Genomic DNA, 23,996 nt, shown 5'->3' with positions numbered 1-23,996 from the left:
CGTAGTCTGACGCGTCGGTAGTAAGGTCGATAGTAGCACCTGGAAGTGGGTGCGCCAGCATGGTTGCGTTGGCCAAAGCGTTCTTGATGTCGCCGAATGCCTGGATCATTTCAGCTGTCCAGCTGATTGGGTCTTTACCGGACTTGCCCTTGAGGGCCCCGAACAAAGGTTGCATGATTTGAGCCGCCTTGGGGACGAAACGGTGGTAGAAGTTGACCATCCCCAGGAACTCCTGCAAGGCCTTGACTGTCGACAGCCGCGGGAAAGAAGTAACCGCCTCAACCTTCATCGCCAAAAGGACGGCGCCGTCCGATGTTATGTGATGTCCCAGGAAGTCGATTTGTTGCAGGCCGAACTGGCACTTGGCCTGGTTGATGATTAAACCGTGTTGGCTGAGGCGCGTAAAGAGGGAACGCAAATGGCAGATGTGCTCCTCCTTGCTAGCATTAGCGATGAGTATGTCGTCAAGGTAGACAAAAAGGAAACGCAGGTCTCGAAGAACGGAGCCCATTAAACGCTGGAACGCCTGTGCCGCGTTCTTTAAGCCAAACGGCATCCGCAGGAACTCAAAGAGGCCAAAAGGGGTGATGACTGCGGTTTTCGGGACGTCTTGTGGGTGCACTGGAACCTGGTGATATCCACGGACGAGGTCGACTTTAGAGAAGATGATATTTCCCGCCAAGTGGGCCGAGAAGTCCTGGATATGGGGGATTGGGTACCGATCCGGAGTGGTGGCGTCGTTGAGGTGTCGGTAGTCACCGCATGGCCGCCAGCCGCAGCCTGGTTTCGGCACGATGTGGAGAGGTGAAGACCAGGGACTCTTCGATCGCCTAATGATGCAGAGCCGCTCCATTGTGGCGAACTCCGCCTTCGCAGCTGCAAGCTTGCCGGGTTCGAGCCTTCTAGCCCGCGCATAAACCGGGGAGCCAGTAGTGGTGATGTGATGTTCAACACCATGTTTCGTCGCCGAAGAGGAGAAGGTGGGCCTCGTCAGCTCTGGAAACTCCCCGAGGAGCCGCGTGAAGTCATCTGGAGGAGGGAAAGCACAGGCAATGGAGCGCGCCACGGAGGTACCGTGGAAGCACGGAATCGAGTGGAAGGTGGCCGCATTGATCAGCTGGCGGTGTCGGACATCAACTAGTAGGCTGTTGGCACACAGAAAATCTGCCCCTCGGATAGGCTGTGAGACTGTAGCCGTGACGAAATCCCAAAAGAAGCGCTGACCGCCGAAACAGACTTCGACCCGCCGCTTTCGGAATGTTCGAATAGCTGCGCCATTAGCCGCTACGAGGGAAAAACCGAGGTTCCCAGTCTGCGTGTCGAGCTTCGACGCAGGTAGAATGCTACACTGCGCTCCAGTGTCACAAAGGAAACGGCGGCCCGAGAGGGAAACGGTGATATAGAGGAGTTTCCCCGTAGAACCAACGGCCATCGCCACCGCGGAACGCCCGTTAGACTTGGTCATCCGTCGCCAGGGACGCCGCCTGCGCCTTCTTGTTATTTTTTGGCGAAAAACTGCAGGGGGAACAGCAGCATCGTGCTTTCGCGCCAAAACGGGTGTGGTAGGAGCACCAGCCCGCTGTAGGAGAAACCGGGACCGCGTCTGTGGGGGGTGGGCGCCTCGTGGCCGCGCAGCACTGCTGGGTAACCGTGAAAATCTTATCGGCTTCGGCCGCAAGCTTGGCGCAGTCAGTAATGTTGGAGCTGGCCAGGGCAGCCTGAACCTGTTCAGGCAGTTGATAGAGGAAAAGCTCCCGGAAGATGAAACATTCCGGTTCAGCACCCAAGAGCGTGAGCATTTGGCTCATGAGCTCGGACGGTTTGGAGTCCCCGAGGCCGGGCAGCGTGATGAGCCGGTGAGCACGCTCCAACTTTGATAGCCCGAAGACCTGAAGCAACCGTGCCTTAATCGCATCATACTTGCTGTCAGTAGGAGGACTACTGATGAGGCTGATGATCCGTGATGCAGTTGCGCTGTCGAGGGCGGAGACCACGTAATAATAATGGGTCTGATCCGCGATGATGTTCCGAATGGCGAACTGGGCTTCAGCCTGGATGAACCAGGCGTCTGGTTGTTGCTCCCAGAACTGTGGCAGTTTCAGCGTGACGGCGTTCGTGTCCATGTCGAATCTTCCACAAAAATCGTTCGTAGAAGTCGGGGTCACCAACGTAGGAACGGAGGTTCCTATCAAAAAGACTGAGTTCGACTCAGGTAATTAAATTAATGAACTTTAATGAAATCAAACGAGTTTAAACTGGAAACTGCTGGAACACATCAATAACAGGTCTACTCTCCTTGAGGGCCCCACGAGGACTGTTCCTCTGATCAGGAGACCTACGTCATGACGTCATCACGTTCTTCCCGCCATTGGGGCATCACGTGACTAACGGCATGACGTCATCATGTTGAAACCGTGCTGTAAAGGTAACTAGGCATTGTACAGTCAAACAGTGCAATTAAAGGTACAGGCACAGACAGTCACTACATTGCTGTTAAAGGAATTATGTACAACCGCTTTGACTCCTTTGGTGGCTCCGCCACAGCCTAATATTAAGTTTATTACGCTGTATGCTTAATAAATCTTGATCTATTGCTCAAACATACTGGCTGCTGCCTAATGGTGTCTTGTCCAAGAACTCAGAGATCATTAAGATCTTACAGAAGTATGCAGTGGGGTCCCTCAGGGGTCGATATTAGGACCATTACTTTTCTATATAATAAATAAATGACCAGGATTTGGGTATAGTGGGCAGTACAATTTCGAAGTGTTGTGGATGATACAAATCTTGGCAATGTAGTAAATAGTGAGCAAGATAGTCGCAGACTTCAGGAGGACATGGACAGACTGGTGAAATGGGCGGACACATGGCAGATGCAATTTAATGCGGGTAAGTGTGAAGTGCTGCACTTTGGGAGAAACAGCATGGAGAGGCAGTATAATCTAAATGGTACTATTTTGAGGGGGTGCAAGAGCAGAGGGACCTGGGGGTGCATATTCACAAATCCTTGAAGGTGGTAGGGCAAGTTGATAAGACAGTTAAGAAAGCGTATGGGATACTTGGCTTTGTATATAGGGGCATTGAATACAAAAGCAAGTGCTAGATTCGAATTCGGAGAAACTCTAGACGGAGATGGAATTGAGAATAGAGTAAAGGTTTTATTAGTAAATAGCTAGAAAGCTTGTGCACAAGGGAGAGAGGCTGATTTCCCCAGAATCGAACCTTTCCTCTCAACGAAATACAATCTACAAGCCTTGATATACCTTTCGATAGGTAACGCCCATTAGGTTGCAAAAGTAGGCGTACACATACAAACAGCGTCACTACCGTCACTCCCTTATTGGTTGGCGTGATTAGTCACTCAATGTCGGGAGCCGCCCTGAAGTGTTCTGACATACAGCATAACAGTTTCTAGCTTCTGTGAGCAAGGTCGCTTAATTCTTGAGATGATAAACAATGTCCGCTTTTGGTTGCGAGCAGACATTACAAAAGAAGATAAGGTGTTTGAGGCAGAGATAGAAATGACCGACTCCCTATGAAGTTCAGTTTCCCTTATCTCTCAGAAGGTCAGCTGCATTAAACACTGCTTGTGTAACACTGATAACAACAAAGACAGAGACTAAGAGTCTAGTAAATATGTTATTTCTACAGTACAGGAAACTTTGTGCTATCCGGCACCGACGGGACCGAGCTGTTGCCATTCCCTCAAAACTGCCGGACACACCAGCGTTAATGTTGAAGCATACGGAGCTTTTCATCTCCGTATCTGACAACAAACACTGTTGCTTTCTAAACAGTCAGCCTGTACCTTGGAAGCGTCTCTCTGAAGCTGTTGCTAAGCTACAGAGACTTTGCAGAGCCTGACTGTTGGAAAAAAAAGCCACGAGAAGAAAAAAAAACTAACAAAACGGCTCCTGATTTTTGCCGGTGGCTCAAGCTTGCCGGACATTTAGCCTCCGGATAACACAAAGTTTCCTGTACTTGGTTAAGAGGGTTAATATGATGGTCAAGTATCCCATCATGCTTCGCAGCTACCTAAATGCTACATGTTCATCCAGCATCTGCAGTATTTTGCTATCGTACTAATGTTCATTTTACATATATTTCCTAATACATGAAGCTAAACATCCTTTGAATGGTTTCTAGTACTACAGCCCTCCCTACAGCTTTGGGTAATATATTTAAAGACTAGAGGATTCAGGCTTTGATTCACAGGCCTATCTTTTGCAATTCAACACAAGGAAGTTATGCTAAACCTTTACAAATCTCTGGTTAGGCCTCAACTGGAGTATTGTGTACAATTCTGGGCACCACACTTTAAGAAGGATTTCAAGGCCTTGGAGAGGGTACAGAGGAGGTTTACCAGGATGATACCAGGGATGAGAGACTTCAGTTACGTGGAGAGATTAAAGAAGGTGGGATTGTTCTCCTCAGAGCAGAGAAGGTTAAGGGGAGACCTAATAGAGATATTCAAAATTATGAGGGAGAAACTGTTTCCTCTGGCAAGTGGGTCAGTAACCAGAGGTCATAGATTTAATAATTGAGGAGGATGCAAAGAGGCTGCAAGGGGATATAGCTAGGTTAAGCGAGTGGGCAAGAACGTGGCAGATAAAATATAATGTGGAGAAATGTGAAGTTATCCACTTTGGTAGGAAAAGTAGAAAAGCAGAGTATTTTTTAAATGGTGAGAGATTGGGAAATGTTGGTGTTCAGAGGGACCTGGGTGTCCTTGTACACGAATTGCTGAAAATTAACATGCAGGTACAGCAAGCAATTAGGAAAGTAAATGGTATATTGGCCTTTATTACAAAAGGATTTGAGTACAAGAGTAAAGGCGTCTTATTGCAATTATATAGGGCCTTGGTGAGACCACACCTGGAGTATTGTATACAGTTTTGGTCTCCTTACCTAAGGAAGGATATACTTGCCATAGAGGGAGTGTAACGAAGGTTTACCAGACTGGTTCCTGGGATGGGGGGATTGTCCTATGAGGAGAGATTGAGTAGACTAGGCCTATATTCTCTGGAATTTAGAAGAATGAGAGGTGATATCATTGAAACATACAAAATTCTTACAGGGCTTGACAGGGTAGATGCAGGGAGGATGTTTCCTCTGGCTGGGGAGTCTAGAACCAGGGGTCAGAGTCTCAGAATAAGGGGTCGGCCATTTAGGACTGAGTTGAGGAGAAATTTCTTCACTCAGACGGTGGTGAATCTTTGGAATTCTCTACCCCAGGGAGCTGTGGATGCTCAATCATTGAGTATATTCAAGGCAGAGAATGATTGATTTTTGGATATTAAGGGAATCAAGGGATATGGGGATAGTGCAGGAAAGTGGAGATGAGGTAGAAGATCAGCCATGATCTTACTGAATGGCGGAGCAGGCTTGAAGGGTCGAATGGCCGACTCCTGCTCCTATTTCTTATGTTCTTATGTTCCAATTGGCAAAAGAACTAGAGGGGAAATGAGGAGAAATTATTTTGCACAGAGGGTTGTTATGATCTGGAACGCACTACCTGAAAGGGTGGTGGAAGCAGATTCCAGAGGAACTTTCAAAAGGCAATTGGACATGTACTTGAAGAGGACTAATTTGCAGGATTATGGGGAAAGAGCAGGGGTGTGGGGACTAAATTGGACAACTCTTTCAAAGAGCCGGCACAGGCACGACAGGCCGAATGGCCTCCTTCTGTGCTGTAAGGTTCTATGATTCTGATATATTATGCTATTATAATTTTTGTGTAGTTCATTTCAAAATGTTAAAAAAATTGCATAGGTAACCAACATTAATACCCATATAATAAATTGAATTGAATTGAATTAATACCCGTATAATAAATTGAATTGAATTGAATTAATACCCGTATAGTAAATTGAATTGAATTGAATTAATACCCGTATAATAAATTGAATTGAATTGAATTAATACCCGTATAATAAATTGAATTGAATTGAATTAATACCCATATAATAAATTGAATTGAATTGAATACCCGTATAATAAATTGAATTGAATTGAATTGAATTAATACCCGTATAGTAAATTGAATTGAATTGAATACCCGTATAGTAAATTGAATTGAATTGAATTAATACCCGTATAATAAATTGAATTGAATTGAATTGAATTAATACCCGTATAGTAAATTGAATTGAATTGAATTAATACCCGTATAATAAATTGAATTGAATTGAATTGAATTAATACCCGTATAGTAAATTGAATTGAATTGAATTAATACCCGTATAATAAATTGAATTGAATTGAATTGAATTAATACCCGTATAGTAAATTGAATTGAATTGAATTAATACCCGTATAGTAAATTGAATTGAATTGAATTAATACCCGTATAATAAATTGAATTGAATTGAATTAATACCCGTATAATAAATTGAATTGAATTGAATTAATACCCATATAATAAATTGAATTGAATTGAATTAATACCCGTATAATAAATTGAATTCGTATACAAGTACATTAGGAAACAAAAATGAAAGAGACTTCAACGTAAAAAAAAATTGGGCGGCGTGTAAAACAAGCTGCTGATTCATTATCGCCTGTTTTGCGCAACTGAAGAAGTGGAATTTCACCCCTGTAGTCTTTCAAATGTATTCTAACGCTAGGGTTTTACACTAGGCTATTTTCAGTAGGTTTACTCTGCGTAATTTTAGTCCTAAAAGTAAACTTTAAACTAAATTAACAAGTTGGAATAAAAAAAGCCACTTTTAGATTAATTAAACACAATGTATATGTTTAAAATATATTTTCGTAATCCTAGAAATACACACAGTAGATGCTCAGTATTTACTGTGTGAATTCCATGGATTAGAAGAATACTTTGTAGGAAAATGTAATTGTAAACAATTTAAAGAAAACTGCACTGAATATGAAATAGCTTCAACAAATTGTCCAGATCATTTTGCTTTGAAAAGCATAGAGTACAAATATTCAAATTTCATGGATTTTCTCTGTATACAGTAAATTAGGTGCTCTTTTAATTGTTTTTACGGTCCAACTACAAACTGGGCTTTTCAAGCCCATACATCTGAGTTCCTGGGTTACTTGAACTTATTTTACATTGCAACAGTAATGCATAAACATCAAAATGTGAAAATATGGATTCCTACTGAACAAATTCATTTTTTTCTGTCTTTTCTAACAATATTACCCAGTGAAGACAAAAACAAATCATTTCTATAACTCTGATGCATGCCAAGTTCAAGACCTGTAAAGTAAGGCGAGAACTTTTTTGCCCAGTCCAAATCCAGATGAGGCAGGGTAATTAAAATAGCTCCATTCCGCATTCACTTATGTGCATGTGAGTGAAGTATTTGTGCATGAGCGACCAGCCCAAGTTTTGATCATCTTGTTAAAAAATCCAGCATTGGAAAACTAATCTGCTTTCGTTCTTTAAATACTGGAACACACCTGATGGACTAGTTGCCACTGACTGTTTTGAATTAAAAATATTACTTTGGCTTGATATAGGCCATTCTTAAAATACAACTCCATCTGCATAAATGGACTTGCAGTCTGCACGACACAACTCCCAACTTTTTTTTTTTTAAAAAGGACTTGCAATCTAAGTTACACAATTCTCACAGTTTAATTGTACTTGCAAATTATGCTGCACAATCCCAACTGTTTAAAAGGACTTGCAATCAATGCAACTCAATCAGAGCTCAGATGAAAGGTCACCAACCTGAAACATCAACTCTGTTTCTTGCTTCACAGATGTTGCCTAACCTGCAGAGTGTTTCCAACATATTCTGTTTTTATTTTCAATCAGTCTAAACGCACTTCCAATCTATACTGCACAACATCCAACTGTTGAAATGCACTCAGTCAACTTTACCCAATTCTACTTGTTTAAAAAGGACTTGCAATCTGTACATTTTCTTGTTCAAGGTTGTGGGTTCAAGTCCCACTCCAGAGCCTTGAGCACAAAAATCCAGGCTGACACACTCCAGTGCAGGGAATGCTGCACTGTCAGAGGTGCCATCTTTCGGATGAGACGTTAAACCGAGACCTCGTCTGCCCTCTCAGGTGGATGTAAAAGATCCCATGGCACTATTTCAAAGAAGAGCAGGGGAGTTATCTCCAGTGTCCTGGACCAATATTTATCCCTCAATCAACATCACTAAAACACAGATTATCTGGTCATTATTGCTGTTTGTGGGAGCTTGCTGTGCCAAAATTGGCTGCCGCATTTCCTACATTACCAACAGTGACTACACTGCAAAAGAAGTACTTAATTGGCTGTAAAGAGCTTTGGGACGTCCTGAGGTCGTAAAAGGCGCTATATAAATGCAAGTCTTTCTTTCTACTGAACCTAAATCTTACTCGAGGTTGGAGGTGTCAGCCGCGACTCAGTTGACCTAAATATTTATCCCTCAACCGAACATAAGTAAAAAAACAGATTATTTGGTCATTATCACAATGGGCAGCACAGTGGCATAGTGGTTAGCACTGTTGCCTCACAGGGACCCGGGTTCGAATCCAGCCTCGGGTGACTGTCTGTGTGGAGTTTACACATTCTCCCCGTGTTTGCGTGGGTTTCCTCCGGGTGCTCCGGTTTCCTCCCACAGTCCAAAGATGTGTGAGTTAGGTTGATTGGCTATGATAAATTGACCCTTAGTGTTAGGGGGATTAAATACGTGGGGTTACGGGGATAGGGTGGGATATGTGTTGGTGCAGGGGTTACAGGGATCGGGTGGGATATGTGTCGGTGCAGGCTCGATGGGCCGAAATGGCCTCTATCTGCACTGTGGGGTTTCTGTGTGATTCTGTGAATGTTGTTTGTGGGAGCTTGCTGTGCACAAATTGGCTGCCACCTTTCCCTACATTACCAACAGTGACTATACTTCAAAAGAAGTACTTCATTGGCTGTAAAGAGCTTTGGGACGTCCTGAGGTCGTAAAAGGCGCTATATAAATGCAAGTCTTTCTTTGTACTGAACCGAAATCTCACTCTTGACAGTCCCCAGTGCATTCTGGGATTTGTAGTTCCCCTGAGCGATATTCCCAGCAGCCACTGCAGCATCACGCATGCGCATTTGGCCTAACAACCGCCGGAACGGCCGACCTCCGCTGACAGTTGGTAACTGCCCGGCGGACTCGGAGGTTCCGGCGGTTTTTTTAAATGTCCAACTCTTATAAAACAAAAAAGGACGTATAAAACAATAACATCGCTTTCAAACATGTTTAAAAAAAAAATAAAGTACAAATCTATACCTTCTCCCCCTAAACGAAAGACAAACTCATCGCTTTAACAATGTCAACCGTGCGTTCCCCTCAAAGACATGGGGCGATGAAAGGGGGGGAGGAGCCAATCGGAACGAAGCTTTTACGACTTGCGGACGCTGTCGATTTGTATCGCTGTCTCTGATTGGGTAGAACCTCTCAGTTTCAGGTGGTGGACGAAGAGTCCAATCGGACCGAAGCTATCACGCCTTGCTGTTGGCTGTCGCTTTGTAACGCTGTCTCTGACTGGGTGGAACTGCCGAGGCTGGGCTTTTGATTGGTGCTGCTTTTCATGCCCCGCCTCTTCCCCCCCCCCCCTTCGTTACCCACCACGCAACCCGGCAAACGGCCGCGGCAAGATGGCGGCGCGCGCGGGCACGAGCTTCCAGCCGAGGGCGCGAAGCAGCAAACGGGCGTCGGTGCCGGGAACCCGGCTGTCGCTGCACGGCGGGCAGCTGCTGCTGCTCTCCACCGGGGTGCCGTCTCTCGACTACCTCATAGGTCAGTGCGGCCCCAGGAGGGAGTGGGGAATCAGGGTGATTTTTTAAAAACACACAGTTAAAAAAAAACCCTCACCTCAGCCACAGTGTGTCAGCCAGTGGCTCAGTGGGTAGCACACTCTCTGGCCACTGAGTCAGAAGGTTGTGGGCTCCAGTTCCTCTCCAGAGACTCCAGCACAAAAAAATCCAGGCTGACAGTCCCAGTGCAGCGCTGAGGGAGTGCCGCACTGTCGGAGGTGCTGGAAGTCATTCGGATGAGACGGTAAACTGGTTGAGATTTAGGTTCGGTAGAAAGAAAGACTTGCATTTCTACAGCGCCTTTCATGGTCTCGGGACATCCCAAAGCACTTTACAGCCAATGAAGTGGAGTCACTGTTGTAACGTAGGAAACGCGGCAGCCAATTTGCGCACAGCAAGCTCCCACAAACAACAATGTGATAATCAGGTTTTTTTTTATGTTTGAGGGATAAATATTGGCATGGGACACTGGGGATAACTCCCCTGCTCTTTGTTCAAAATAGTGCCATGGGATGTTTTCCATCCAACTGAGAGCGCAGACGGGGCCTCGGTTTAGCGCTTCATCATCCGAAAGATGGCACCGCCGACAGTGCAGCACTCCCTCAGTACTGCACTGGCATGTCAGCCTAGATTGTTGTACTCCAGTCTCTGGACAACCTGCTACCAACAACATAGAAACATAGAAGATAGGAGCAGGAGTAGGCCATTTGGCCCCTCGAGCCTGCTCCGCCATTCAATACAATCATGGCTGATCATCCAAACTCAGTACCCGGCCCCTGCTTTCTCCCCATACCCCTTGATCCCTTTAGCCTTAAGAAATATATCCAACTCCTTCTTGAATATATTTAATGTATTGGCCTCTACTGCCTTCTGTGGTAGAGAATTCTACAGGTTCACCACTCTCTGGGTGAACAAATTCCTCCTCATTTCTGTCCTAAATGGCCTACCCCTTATCCTTAGACTGTGACCCCTGGTTCTGGACTCCCCGGCCATCGGGAACATCCTTCCTGCATCTAGTCTGTCCAGTCCTGTCAGAATTTTATAAGTTTCAATGAGATCCCCTCTCATTCTTCTAAACTCCAGCGAGTACAAGCCCAATCGACCCAATCTCTCCTCATACGTCATTCCTGCCATCCCAGGTATCAGCCTGGTGAATCTTTGCTGAACTCCCTCCATGGCAAGAACATCCTTCCTCTGATAAGGCGACCAGAACTGCACACAATACTCAAGATGTGGTTTCACCAAGGCCCTGTACAACTGCAACAAGACATCCCTGTTCCTGTACTCAAACCCTCTCGCTACGAAGGCCAACATACCATTTGCCGCCTTAACCGCCTGCTGCACCTGCATGCTTACCTTCAGCGACTGGTGCACAAGGACACCCAGGTCTCGTTGCACTTCCCCTTCTCCCAATCTATTGCCATTCAGAACTGCCTTCCTGTTTTTGTCACCAAAGTGGATAACCTCACATTTATCCACATTATACTGCATCTGCCATGCTTCTGCCCAATCACCCAACCTGTCCAAATCATACTGGAGTTTCTCGGCATCCTCCTCACAGCACACATGCATGCCCACCCAGCTTTGTGTCGTCTGCAAATTTGGAGATACTACATCTAGTTCCCTTGTCAAGATCATCATTAATATATACAGGAAACTTTGTGCTATCCGGCACCGACGGGACCAAGCTGTTGCCGTTCCCTCAAAACTGCCGGACAAACCAGCATTAACGTTAAAGCATACGGAGCTTTTCAGCTCCGTATCTGGCAACAGCTTCTAAACAGTCGGCCGTACCTTGGAAGCGTCTCTGTCGCTTAAAACAGCTTCAGAGAGACTTTGCAGAGCCTGACTGTTGGAGAAAAAAAAAAGCCACGAGAAGAAAAAAAAACTAACAAAATGGCTCCTGATTTTTGCTGGTGGCTCGAGCTTGCCGGACATTTAGCCTCCGGATAACACAAAGTTTCCTGTATTGTGAATAGCTGGGGTCCAAGGACCGATCCCTGTGGTACCCCACTAGTCACTGCCTGCCACTCGGAAAAAGACCCGTTTATTCCAACTCTTTGCTTTCTGTCTGCCAACCAGTTCTCTATCCAAGTCAATACCTTGCCCCCAATCCCATGTACCTTAACTTTACACGCTAATCCCTTATGCGGGACCTTATCGAAGGCCTTCTGAAAGTCCAAATACACCACATCCACTGGTTCTCCCTTATCTATTTTACTAGTTACATCCTCAAAAAATTCCAGTAGATTAGCTAAGCACGATTTACCTTTTGTAAATCCATGTTGACTTTGTCCGATCCTGTCACTGTTTTCCAAGTGCTCTGCTATTGCATCTTTTATAATGGACTCTAGCATTTTCCCCACTGCTGATGTCAGGCTTACCGGTCTGTAATTCCCCGTTTTCTCTCTACCACCTTTTTTGAATAGTGGGGTAACATTAGCTACCCTCCAATCCATGGGTACTGTTCCAGATTCCATCGAACGTTGGAAGATGATCAGCAATGCATCTACTATTTCTAGGCCACTTCCTTAAGTACCCTAGGATGTAGATTATCAGGCCCTGGGGATTTATCGGCCTTCAATCCCATCAATTTTCCTAACACCACTTCCCTACTAATACTGATTTCTTTCAGTTCATCAGACCCTATGTTCCCCGACATCTCTGGGAGGTTATTTGTGTCCTCCTTTGTGAAGACAGAACCAAAATATGTATTTAATTGGTCTGCCATTTCTTTGTTCCCCCATTATAAATTCCCCTGATTCTGACTGCAAGGGACCTATGCTTGACTTCACCAATCTTTTTCTCTTCACATATCTATAAAAGCTTTTACAGTCAGTTTTTATATTCCCTGCAAGCTTACTCTCATTCTATTTTCCCTTTCTTAATTAATCCCTTTGTCCTCTGTTGAATCCTAAACTGCTCCCAATCCTCAGGTTTACTGCTTTTTCTGGCCAATTTATATGTCCTCTCCTTGGATCTTTTGCTATCCCTAATTTCCCTTGTTAGCCACGGTTGAGTCACCTTTTTTGTTTTATTTTTATGCCAAACTGGGATGAACAAATTCTGTAGTTCATCCATGTGGTCTTTGAATGTTTGCCATTGCCTATCCACCGTCAACCCTTTGAGTGACATTCCCCAATCAATCCTACCCAACTCGCGCCTCAGACCATCGTAGTTTCCTTTATTTAAATTTGGGACCCTAGTCTCTGAGTCAACTACTTCATTCTCCATCTTAATGAAGAATTCGATCATATTATGATCGCTCCGACCCAAGGGGCCTCGTACAACAAGATTGCTAATTAATCCTTTCTAGTTACATAATACCCAGTCTAACTGAGCCACAGCTGACACCTAAACACTGTAAACCCCTCACCAAAGCATTGATAGTGACCGTCACAGTGTGTCAGCCAATGGGTAGCACTCTCTCTCGCTTCTGAGTCACAATGGTTGTGGATTCGAGTCCCACTCCAGAGACTCAAGCAAAGAAATCTGGGCTGACACTCCAGTGCAGTACTGAGGGAATGCTGCACTGTCGGAAGAGCCGTCTTTCAGATGAGACGTTAAACTGAGGCCCCGTCTGCTCTCTCAGGTGGATGTGAAAGATTCCATGGCACTATTTCGAAGAAGAGCAGGGGAGTTATCCCCAGTGGCTTGGCCAATATTTATCCCTAAATCAACATCACTAAAACAGATTATCTGGTCATTATCACATTGCTGTTTGTGGGAGCTTGCTGTGCACAAATTGGCTGCTGTGTTTCCTACATTACAACAGTGACTGCACTTCAAAAATTACTTAATTAGCTGTAAAGCCCTTTGGGTGGTCCGATGGTCGTGAAAGGCGCTATATAAATGCAAGTCTTTCTTTCTAGTTGTCACTGAAGCAGCACCCCTCACGATGGAAAAGAGCCTGAGCAACTTCACTCACTCGCACACAGGATAACTGAGGAAGGCCCTTCAGCCCCATCTTAGATCGTCTATCTATCTAGACGGTGAAGGGTTGCCAACACTCCAGGAATTAAAGATAAACACCCAGGAGAAAAATCATAGGGGACATGAAAATTATTTAAACAGTAAAATTTATTCCATTTTCTTTGAAAAAGAAAGACTTGCATATATATCGCACCTTTCACAACCACCAGACATCAAAAAGTGCTTTACAGCCAATGAAGTACTTTTTGACGTGTAGTCAGTGTTGTTAAGTAGGAAACATGGCAGCCAATTTACGCACAGCAAGCTCCCGCAAACAGCAATGTGATAATGACCAGATAATCCATTTTTGAGGATGTTGATTGAGGGATAAATATTAGTCAGGACGCCAGGGATAACTCCCCTGCTCTTCTTTGAAATAGTGCCAAGGGATCTTTTATGTCCACCTGAGAGGGCAGACGGGGCCTTGGTTTAAGGTATCATCCGAAAGACGGCACCTCCGACAGTGCAGCACTCCCATCCTCATCCAACGTCACTTGTTCTTGGCTTTCCATGTGCAATGCCAAAGGAGATTGACTCGTATCTCTATAAGATCACCTCCTTTCCAGGCTGAAAAACCTACATTGCTCCTGTCTATCCGGGGTACAGTAGCATAGCGGCTATGTAATCCAGTGACCTGAACTAATAATCTGGAGACATGAGTTTAAATCCCACCATGGCAGTTTGTGAATTTGAATTCAGCTAATTAAATAAATCTGGAATAAAAAGCTAGCATCAGTAATGGTGACCATGAAACTATCTGATTGTTGTAAAAGCCCATGTGGTTCATTAATGTCCTTAGGGAAGGAAACCTGCTGTCCTTACCCAGTCTGGCCTTTGTGTGACTTTACAGAGTGAGGTTACGATGAAGTAGGTCACTTTTAAAATCCAACCATGATGGGCATCCAAATAAATGGCATTTGACATCTCTATTTCCTCCCAGTCTCAGCATTCATGTGCTGATGGTCCATTAGCATCAGGGTATTGTTTACCTTGAAATCCAGTCGGCAAATTTTTTTATGTAAACATGACATAATAGTGTAGGCTTCACTGAAGTTGTGTATTTGAGTCACTTGTTTGTAATGTCATTTCATTCACCCTCCATAAAACAGCAAAACTTCCTCTTTAAACGAGACATGAACAGGGAATCTATAAAACCAGGTGCATTGTACAATGATAGACTCAACTTTAGAAAGATAACAGCTCCTTTATACCCAAAGTGACTTCTCTGTGTTTATTTAATGTTCCTCCCATTTTCTAAGCAGGTCCATAATGCTAAGGGCAGCCATGATGTCAGCTGTGGCTCAGTTAGTCGCACTCTCGCCTCTGAGTCAGAAGATTGTAGGTTCAAGTCCCACTCCAGAGACTTGAGCACAGAAATCTAGGCTGACAATCCAGTGCAGCACTGAGGGAGTGCTGCACTGTCGGAGGTGCCATCCTTCAGATGAGACGTTAAAACCGAGGCCCCGTCTACTCTCTCAGGTGGACGTAAAAGATCCTGTGGTGCTATTTCGAAGAAGAGCAGGGGAGTTCTCCCTGGTGTTCTGGCCAATATTTATCCCTCAATCAACATCACTAAAAAACAGATTATTTAGTCATTTATCACATTACTGTTTGTGGGAGCTTGCTGTGCGCAAATTGGCTGCCGCGTTTCCTACATTACAACAGTGACTACACTTCAGAAACTGCTTCATCGGCTGTAAACTGCTTTGAGACGTCCGGTGGTCGTGAAAGACGCAATATAAATGCAAGTTTTTCTTATGATCCAGTGAAATTTGTTAATTACTTGCTCCAGTATCTAGTTTTGATTTCTCTTGCTTATAAAGTGATTAATGAATATGCATGTTTCTGCTTAGAAAACGATAACATAAATTCCATTCACCGCTATATTCACACTAAGCCAACCTCTGTGGATTACAGCAATGGTGTAATATTGTGAGAAATTTGCGAAGTTAGGCTTGAAACAGTGAATTGGACTGGATGGATATGAGAGTCAGTTAGACAATGTATCACTGTGCTGTAAATTAGTGCTGCATTTTGTTGTGTTTAATGCTGCGCATCCATTTTAAATTAGTAACGCTAGGAATCAGCAAAATCATCAGAATTTTCGCTCAATTGTTTTGCAGGGGGAGTTTTTAAAAATTAATTTTGTGTGAATTTGTTGACTGATATTTTAAGCTTGCATTTGTGCATTGAATTCGCTTTGCATAAAAATAGCACAAATTCCAGATAATGGTGAAGGGAAATATTTGTTTAATTCAGACTCGCAAGCCTCTCGCATTGTTTGCAGTCCTAATATCGGGGAGCAAGAGTTTAAAACAACAGCACAGCTGTCATGGGATGGGGCCCAGCTCAATTGCAAAGCATGGACCCTGCTATTTTTTTTTAAGTTTCATTTTTTTCTTTTGAAGCGGCAGAACTTACCCAGGAAATCAGCTAATGGGTTGGTCCCAATGGTGGCCAAGCCTGTGCAGGCAGCTCAAATATCTGTCTGGAGCAGTAGGTTGTTGTGTCTCTGACTTAGACACGGGGATTGCTCCCCTGACTCCAAAGCAGAAATAAGGTGGCTCCAAGGGGAGCCTTAGCCGCTGAGACAATGGGTGGGAGCTGGCGGCGGGTGGGAGGCAGGCTGTGCCTGAGGGACTGGGGAAGCAGGTGAGAGGAAAGCTGTGCCTATGATGAGAAGGAGCAAGTGGGAGGTAGGTGGGCTCAAAGCACGGAGGAGAGAAGAAGCAGGTGGAAGACAGGGTGGATCTTGGCCATGGGGTTGTGTCCAGTGTTACAGGACATGTATACAGTGAGCTATTTTATAGCATTCGCCTCATTTTGGTTATTTATCTAGAGCTCCCTGTAGAGACTGATGGTGAAGTTGACAGGTAACTGTCATGACGCATTTCTGTTTTGGTTTTGAAATCAGATTGCTCTGTGCAAACTATGATCATTAAGGCCATATGTTTTTTTAGCAAACCTGGAGACGCTGTCCAATCCTATGCTTTCATGCAATTTTGTATTCTTATAGACCCAACATTTTTGATAATAAAGATAGATTATGTTTAAAGAACTACATTTGATTAAGTTCTCAGTTTATTTTTGAATTACAAGTGATGAAAATAGTGTTTGAAGGTACAGATAGTTTAAATTCATATTGGTAGGTTAGAAAACCTGTTCAAGATTTAGATTTCACCTACAGAATTTTTTTTGCAGTCTTAGTTACTTAAGATTCCTCTGTTATGATTCATCGTTCCCATTGCCTTTAACATTTAAAAGTAAACCTTTATGCTGGAACTGTATAAAACACTAGTTAGGCCACATCTAGAGTACTGGGTACAGTTCTGGTCATCATATTACAGGAAGGATGTGATTGCACTGGAGAGGGTACAGACGAGATTTACGAGGATGTTGCCAGGACTGGAGAAATTTAGCTTTGAGGAAAGATTGAATAGGCTGAGGTTGTTTTCTTTGGAACAGAGGAGGCTAAGGGGAGATTTAATTGAGGTGTATAAAATTATGAAGGACCTAGATAGAGTGGATAGGAAGGACCTATTTCCCTTAGCAAAGAGGTCAATAACCAAGGTGCATAGATTTAAAGTAATTGGTAGAAGGATTTGAGGAGAACTTTTTTCACCCAGAGGGTGGTGGGGGTCTGGAACTCACTGCCTGAAAGGGTGGTAGAGGCAGAAACACTCATCACATTTAAAAAGTACTTGGATATGCACTTAAAGTGCCGAAACCTACAGGGCTGTGGACCAAGAGCTGGAAAGTGGGACTAATTGGATTGCTCTTTTTCAGCCAACACGGACACGATGGGCCGAATGGCCTCCTGCTGGTCGTAAATTTCTATTGATTCTATAACCCATTTCTCGTAGGACTATCTCCCACTCTGGAAATGCAGCACTCAAAGCCCAGGCAACTTGCAGTTGTATTTCTCTTTCGCTGGTTTGCCCTGTTTGAATTTTGGGGCTTGTCGATTTGGATAGGGATTTTCTTAGTACATTGGTGGATAAATCCCAAATGAGAAAACCAAGAACTGTTAGTATTTGCGCTTGAGACATATGCGAATTAATGCGAACATGGATTATAAACATTATATGTGTTCTGCGAGGCCCCATTGTAAGTATCCCACAAAGACGAGAAGCTTGAATTCTCCAGATATACAGGGTGCATTAACGATGTCCATTTAAAAAAAATGTACTTAATAGAGGAATGAAGACTACAGTACCAGAGTTATTTTCTGTTGAAATCTAACAACTCCAGTTGCCACTTAAGTAGCACAGCCTGTTTAGGACTGACCTGACTATGACTTTTGAACGGAGGAAACCCGGCCTTAGACAGGATGCCCGAGCCCAATAGGGCATGACTAAATACTGATTCACTATGTATCATGAGGATGGTGAGCTCACGGAGTTGGATCAGTTGTTTAACTTGGGTTCAGAAGTGAGCAGAATGTGATTCATCTCCATGATCACACTGGCACATTAAATTACTGTGGAAGGAGTTGAAACATGGTTGTGTGGCTTGAGATTCTTGCAGGACTTTTCATTGTGTTTCCTGTATGTATAAGTATTCAAATTCTAAGTATGGAGGAGGGGAGGATCTTCTTCCGTGCTCCAGTGCTTTTCAAATGAATTGGCTTATGAATATTTTCAGGTGTCCTAAGTTTGAGAAGATTATCATTTGGGGAGCATGAGGGTTTCTATAATATCTTTACTGCCCAATTAACATCTACTAATGAATGGAAAGAGTTTTGGGGGATTGAAGGTTCACTAGATTGATTCCTGGGATGAGAGGGTTACATAAGAAATAGGAGCAGGAATAGGCCACTTGGCCCCTCGAGCCTGCTCCGCCATTCAGTAAGATCACGGCTGATCTAGGGCTCAAAGCCACTTCCCTGCCCGCTCCCCATAACTCTTCACTCCCTTATCTTGCAAAAATCTGTCGACCTCCACCTTAAATGTATTTAATGACCCAGCCTCCACGGCTCTCTGGGGCAGAGAATTCCACAGATTTACGACCCTCTGAGAGAAGAAATTCCTCCTCATCCCAGTTCTAAAAAGGCGACCCTTTATTCTGAAACTATGCCCCCGAGTTCCAGATTTCCCCACGAGGGGAAACATCCTCTCTGCATCTACCTTGTGCCCCCTCAGTATCTTATATGTTTCAATAAGATCACCTCTCATTCTTCTAAATTCCAATGAGTATAGGCCCAACCTGCTCAACCTATGAGGAGAGATTGAGTAGATTGGGCCTATACTCTCTGGAATTTCGAAAAATGAGAGGTGATCTCATTGAAACATATAAGATTCTGAGGAGGATTGACAGAGTAGATGCTGAGAGATTGTTTCCCCTGGCTGGAGAATCTAGAACTAGGGGGGCATAGTCTCAGGATAAGGAGTCGGTCTTTTAAGACTGAGATGAGGAGACATTTCTTCACTCAGAGGGTCGTGAATCTTTGGAATTCTCTGCCTCAAAGTGCTGTGGATGCTCAATCGTTGAGTATATTCAAGACTGAGATTTTTGGACTCATGGGGAATCAACGGATGTGGGGATTGGGCGGGAAAGTGGAGTTGAGGTCAAAGATCAGCCATGATCTTATTGAATGGTGGAGCAGGCTCGAGGGGCCGTATGGCCTACTCCTGCTCCTAATTCTTATGTTCTAATTGCCTCCCCCACCCCAGCAATGCAAAATCACGTTTTGTGGAGTTTGTACCGTTTGTTCTCCAAACTGATTTGTGGAATTGTAACATGTCCTCAGTTCAGCTGCCTTTATGTTCCTGTGGTGCCATGCTAGCACTCCCAATGATTTCATTTCATCTCACGCAACTGGTACAAACGGCGTAAATTATCTTGCTGGGTTTGCTAAGGCTGGTGGCTCAGAATATCTGTTTTTATTTTTTACTGTGCCTTCTTGGTCACTGGCCTGAGTGAATCTGACAAATTTACCTTTGTACTGCTGCCAGCTGTCCGAGCCCCGAGCACTGGAGAAAATATCAACGCAGTTATATTACTGTGCATAGACCTTGATGACCTCTGTGCATCTCCTCAAGCATGCATACTGAAAGAATGTGCCAGATACTAAAAGCAATTCCAACGAAGATCATTGATCTTGAGGTTATTTGTTGCCCTCGACCTGGTGTAACGTAAGGATATATGCAAAATCCTGTATCTGAGTAAGAAATGTGTATCATGTTAAATATCCTCCCTCGAGGGTACTGATTCAAAAGACACGAAAGAGACTTGTGTTTATATAGCACCTTTCACGACCACAGGATGTCCTAAAGCGCTTTACAACCAATTAAGTACTTTGTTTGAAATGTAGTCACTGTTGTAATGTAGGAAACATGGCAGCCAATTTGTGCCCAGCTAGGTCCCACAAACAGCAATGAGATAATGATCAGATAATCTGTTTATCAGGTGTTGGTTGAGGGATAAATGTTGGCCAGGGCACCAGGGTGAACTCCCCGGCTCGTCTTTGGAATAGTGCCGTGGAATCTTTTACGTCCACCTGAAAGGGCAGACAGGGCCTCAGTTTAACATCCCAACCAAAAGATGACACCTCCCACAGTGCTGTACTGAAGTGTCAGCCTGGATTATGTGGTCAAGTCTCTGGAGTGAGACTTGAACCAACAACCCTCTGACTCAGGCAAGACTGCTATCACTGAGCCAGGACCAACATCTATTCAGTATTGCAGCAGAATAGATACCCTGTGGGACTGGGGCTTGTGACGTGTTCTTTCTTCCATTGTGCCAGTATTTTGATGCACTGGAATTGTAGCACAATAATTAAGAATCATTTCTTTATGTCGCTAAGTTGTACGTTTATAAACAGTTTCCTTTTGTTGGAGTTGCAACAAATGGCACAGTATTGTAAGCCCATCCATGACATGCCTTGGGTTTAATTACATTGTTCATCAATTATTACAAAACTTTTATCCTATCAAATCAGGAATTGAAGCAATAAGTGTGGGTTTTATTTCCACCTAACAGCTGATGATTAACGAGTAGAAGTATTATATTCTTTGGTGTCTGTTTGTTGAGTCATGGAGCTAAAAATTCATATTAACTGCATGACTCATTGCTGAAAGAAGTATTATATTTGTGTCTTGAAGTAGCTCGATCAAGTATAATTGCAGAGATGGAACTCATTTGTAGGGGGAACTGGTTTGAAGAAAGTACCGTAACCTCCATTTGTACAGATGAATAGTTATGAAATCACATGAAAATATTTTCATTATGATTTGGGTATAGAAACATAGAAACATAGAAGATAGGAGCAGGAGTAGGCCATTCGGCCCTTCGAGCCTGTTCCGCCATTCAATGAGATCATGGCTGATCATCCAAATTCAGTACCCTGCCCCTGCCTTCTCCCCATATCCCTTGATCCCTTTAGCCTTAAGAAATATATCCAACTCTTCAATATATTTAATGAACTGGCCTCCACCGCCCTCTGTGGCAGAGAATTCCACAGGTTCACCACTCTCTGGGTGAAGAGATTCCTCCTCATTTCAGTCCTAAATGGCTTACCCCTTATCCTTAGACTATGACCCCTGGTTCTGGACTCCCCGGCCATCAGAAACATCCTTCCTGCATCTAGTCTGTCCAGGCCTCACAGAATTTTATAGGTTTCGATGAGATCCCCTCTCAATCTTCTAAACTCCAGTGAGTATAAGCCCAATCGACACAATCTCTCCTCATACGTCATTCCTGCCATCCCAGGTATCAGCCTGGTGAATCTTCGCTGCACTCCTTCCATGGCAAGAACGTCCTTCCTCAGGTAAGGCGACCAAAACTGCACACAATACTCAAGGTGTGATCTCACCAAGGCCCTGTACAACTGTAGCAAGACATCCTTGTTCCTGTACTCGAACCCTCTTGCTACGAAGGCCAACATACCATTTGCCTTCTTAACCACCTGCTTGCACCTGCATGCTTACCTTCAGCGACTGGTGCACAAGAACACCCAGGTCTCTTTGCACTTCCCCTTCTCCCAATCTATTGCCATTCAAATAATAATCTGCCTTCCTGTTTTTGCCACCAAAGTGGATAACCTCACATTTATCCACATTATAGTGCATTTGCCATGTTTCTGCCCAATCACCCAACCTGTCCAAATCGTACTGGAGTTTCACGACATCCTCCTCACAGCTTACCCTCCCACCCAGCTTTGTGTCGTCTGCAAATTTGGAGATATTACATCCAATTCCCTCGTCCAGATCATTAATATATATTGTGAACAGCTGGGGTCCTAGGACCGATCCTTGCGGTACCCCACTAGTCACTGCCTGCCACTCGGAAAATGACCCGTTTATTCCAACTCTTTGCTTTCTGCCCGCCAACCAGTTCTCTATCCAAGTCAATACCTTGCCCCCAATCCCATGTGCCTTAATTTTGCACGCTAATCTCTTACGTGGGACCTTATCAAAAGCCTTCTGAAAGTCCAAATACACCACATCCACTGGTTCTCCCTTATCTATTTTACCAGTTACATTCTCAAAAAATTCCAGTACATTAGTCAAGCATGATTTACCTTTCGTAAATCCATGTTGACTTTGTCTGATCCTGTCACTGCTTTCCAAGTGCTCTGCTATTACATCTTTTATAATAGACTCCAGCATTTCCCCCACTACCGATGTCAGGCTTACCGGTCTATAATTCCCTGCTTTTTCTCTACCACCTTTTTTGAATAGTGGGGTAACATTAACTACCCTCCAATCCATGGGTACTGTTCCAGAGTCTATCGAGTTCTGGAAGATGACCAGCAATGCATCTACTATTTCTAGGGCCACTTCCTTAAGTACCCTGGGATGTAGATTATCAGGCCCTGGGGATTTATCGGCCTTCAGTCCCATCAATTTTCCTAACACCATTTCCCTATAAATACTGATTTTTTTCAGTTCCACCCTTTCATCAGACCCTATGTTCCCCGGCATCTCTGGGAGGTTATTTGTGTCCTCCTTTGTGAAGACAGAACCAAAATATGTATTTAGTTGGTCTGCCATTTCTTTGTTTCCCATTATAAATTCCCCTGATTCTGACTGCAAGGGACCTACGCTTGACTTCACCAATCTTTTTCTCTTCACCTATATCTATATATAAAAGCTTTTACAGTCAGTTTTTATGTTCCCTGCTAGCTTACTCATATTCTATTTTCCCTTTCTTAATTAATCCCTTTGTCCTCCTTTGTTGAATCCTAAACTGCTCCCAATCCTCAGGATTACTGCTTTTTCTGGCCTTTTATATGTCCTCTCCTTGGATCTTATGCTATCCCTAATATCCCTTGTTAGCCACGGTTGAGTCACCTTTTTTGTTTTATTTTTATGCCAAACTGGGATGAACAAATTCTGTAGCTCATCCATTCGGTCTTTGAATGTTTGCCATTGCCTAGCCACCGTCAACCCTTTGAGTACCATTCCCCAATCAATCCTACCCAACTCGCTCCTCTGACCATCGTAGTTTCCTTTATTTAAATTGAGGACCCTAGTTTCTGAGTCAACTACTTCATTCTCCATCTTAATGAAGAATTCGATCATATTATGATCGCTCTGACCCAAGGGGCCTCGTACAACAAGATTGCTAATTAATCCTTTCTCGTTACATAATACCCAGTTTAAGATGGCCTGATCTCTGGTTGGTTCCTCGACATATTGGTCCAGGAAACCATCCTGTAAACACTCCAGGAATTCCTCCTCCACAGTATTGTTACTAATTTGGTTAGCCCAATCTATATGTAGATTAAAGTCACCCATGATGACTACTGTACCCTTATTGCACGCTTCTTTAATTTCCCTTTTAATGCCATCCCCAACCTCTGCCTTACTGTTGGGAGGTCTATATACCACTCCCACTAATGTTTTTTTCCCCTTAGTATTTCTCAATTCTACCCATACAGATTCCACATCATCAGAGCTAATATCCTTCATTACAATTGTGTTAATCCCTTCTTTAACCAGTAATGCTACCCCACCTCCCTTTCCTTTTTGCCTATCTTTCCTGAATATCGAATACCCCTGGATGTTGAGTTCCCAGTCTTGGCCATCCTTGAGCCACGTTTCCGTAATCCCAACCAAATCATATTCATTTACCTCTAATTGCGCAGCCAATTCATCCACCTTATTACAAACGCTGCTCGCATTAAGACACAAAGCCTTCAGGCTTTTTTCTTAACGCTCTTAGACCTATTAGAATTATTATTGACCGTGGCCACGTTTGATTTAAACCGTTGATTTCTCTGACTGCCACTTTTGTTTTTCTCCTTCCTATCTTTTGC

At 43.9% G+C, this 23,996-nt stretch overlaps 2 protein-coding genes across 10 annotated transcripts in view; one reads left to right on the top strand and one right to left on the bottom strand.

Moving 5' to 3' along the window:
* immp1l (inner mitochondrial membrane peptidase subunit 1) overlaps positions 1 to 9,519 on the bottom strand; it is a 180,933-nt gene extending 171,414 nt beyond the window's left edge. The window contains exon 1 of one of the 6 annotated variants that reach the window (XM_086008288.1): positions 9,237 to 9,519. The gene's annotated coding sequence lies outside the window, so the exon portion shown is untranslated. Of the gene's footprint in view, positions 1 to 7,705; positions 7,727 to 9,236 lie in introns of those variants that run through there. The other 5 variants (XM_086008286.1, XM_086008285.1, XM_086008291.1 and 2 more) reach the window with 5 other exon arrangements.
* Positions 9,520 to 9,568: 49 nt separating this feature from the next.
* elp4 (elongator acetyltransferase complex subunit 4) overlaps positions 9,569 to 23,996 on the top strand; it is a 275,374-nt gene continuing 260,946 nt past the window's right edge. For all 4 annotated transcript variants that reach the window (XR_015081043.1, XR_015081042.1, XM_086008282.1 and 1 more), the window contains exon 1: positions 9,569 to 9,746. Coding sequence is in view for 2 of the 4 variants with exons in the window: in XM_086008282.1 (XP_085864408.1) it covers positions 9,605 to 9,746 (142 nt within the window). In the remaining 2 variants the exon portion in view is untranslated. The remainder of the gene's footprint in view (positions 9,747 to 23,996) is intronic.

This window comes from Somniosus microcephalus, chromosome 15, assembly GCF_052327205.1.
Source record: "Somniosus microcephalus isolate GS21.2 chromosome 15, FLI_Smic_1.0, whole genome shotgun sequence".
In the NCBI taxonomy this organism is placed as follows: Eukaryota; Metazoa; Chordata; class Chondrichthyes; order Squaliformes; family Somniosidae; genus Somniosus; species Somniosus microcephalus.
The sequence above is the reverse complement of the archived record's forward strand: the minus strand, read 5'-3'. Positions and strand labels throughout refer to the sequence as shown.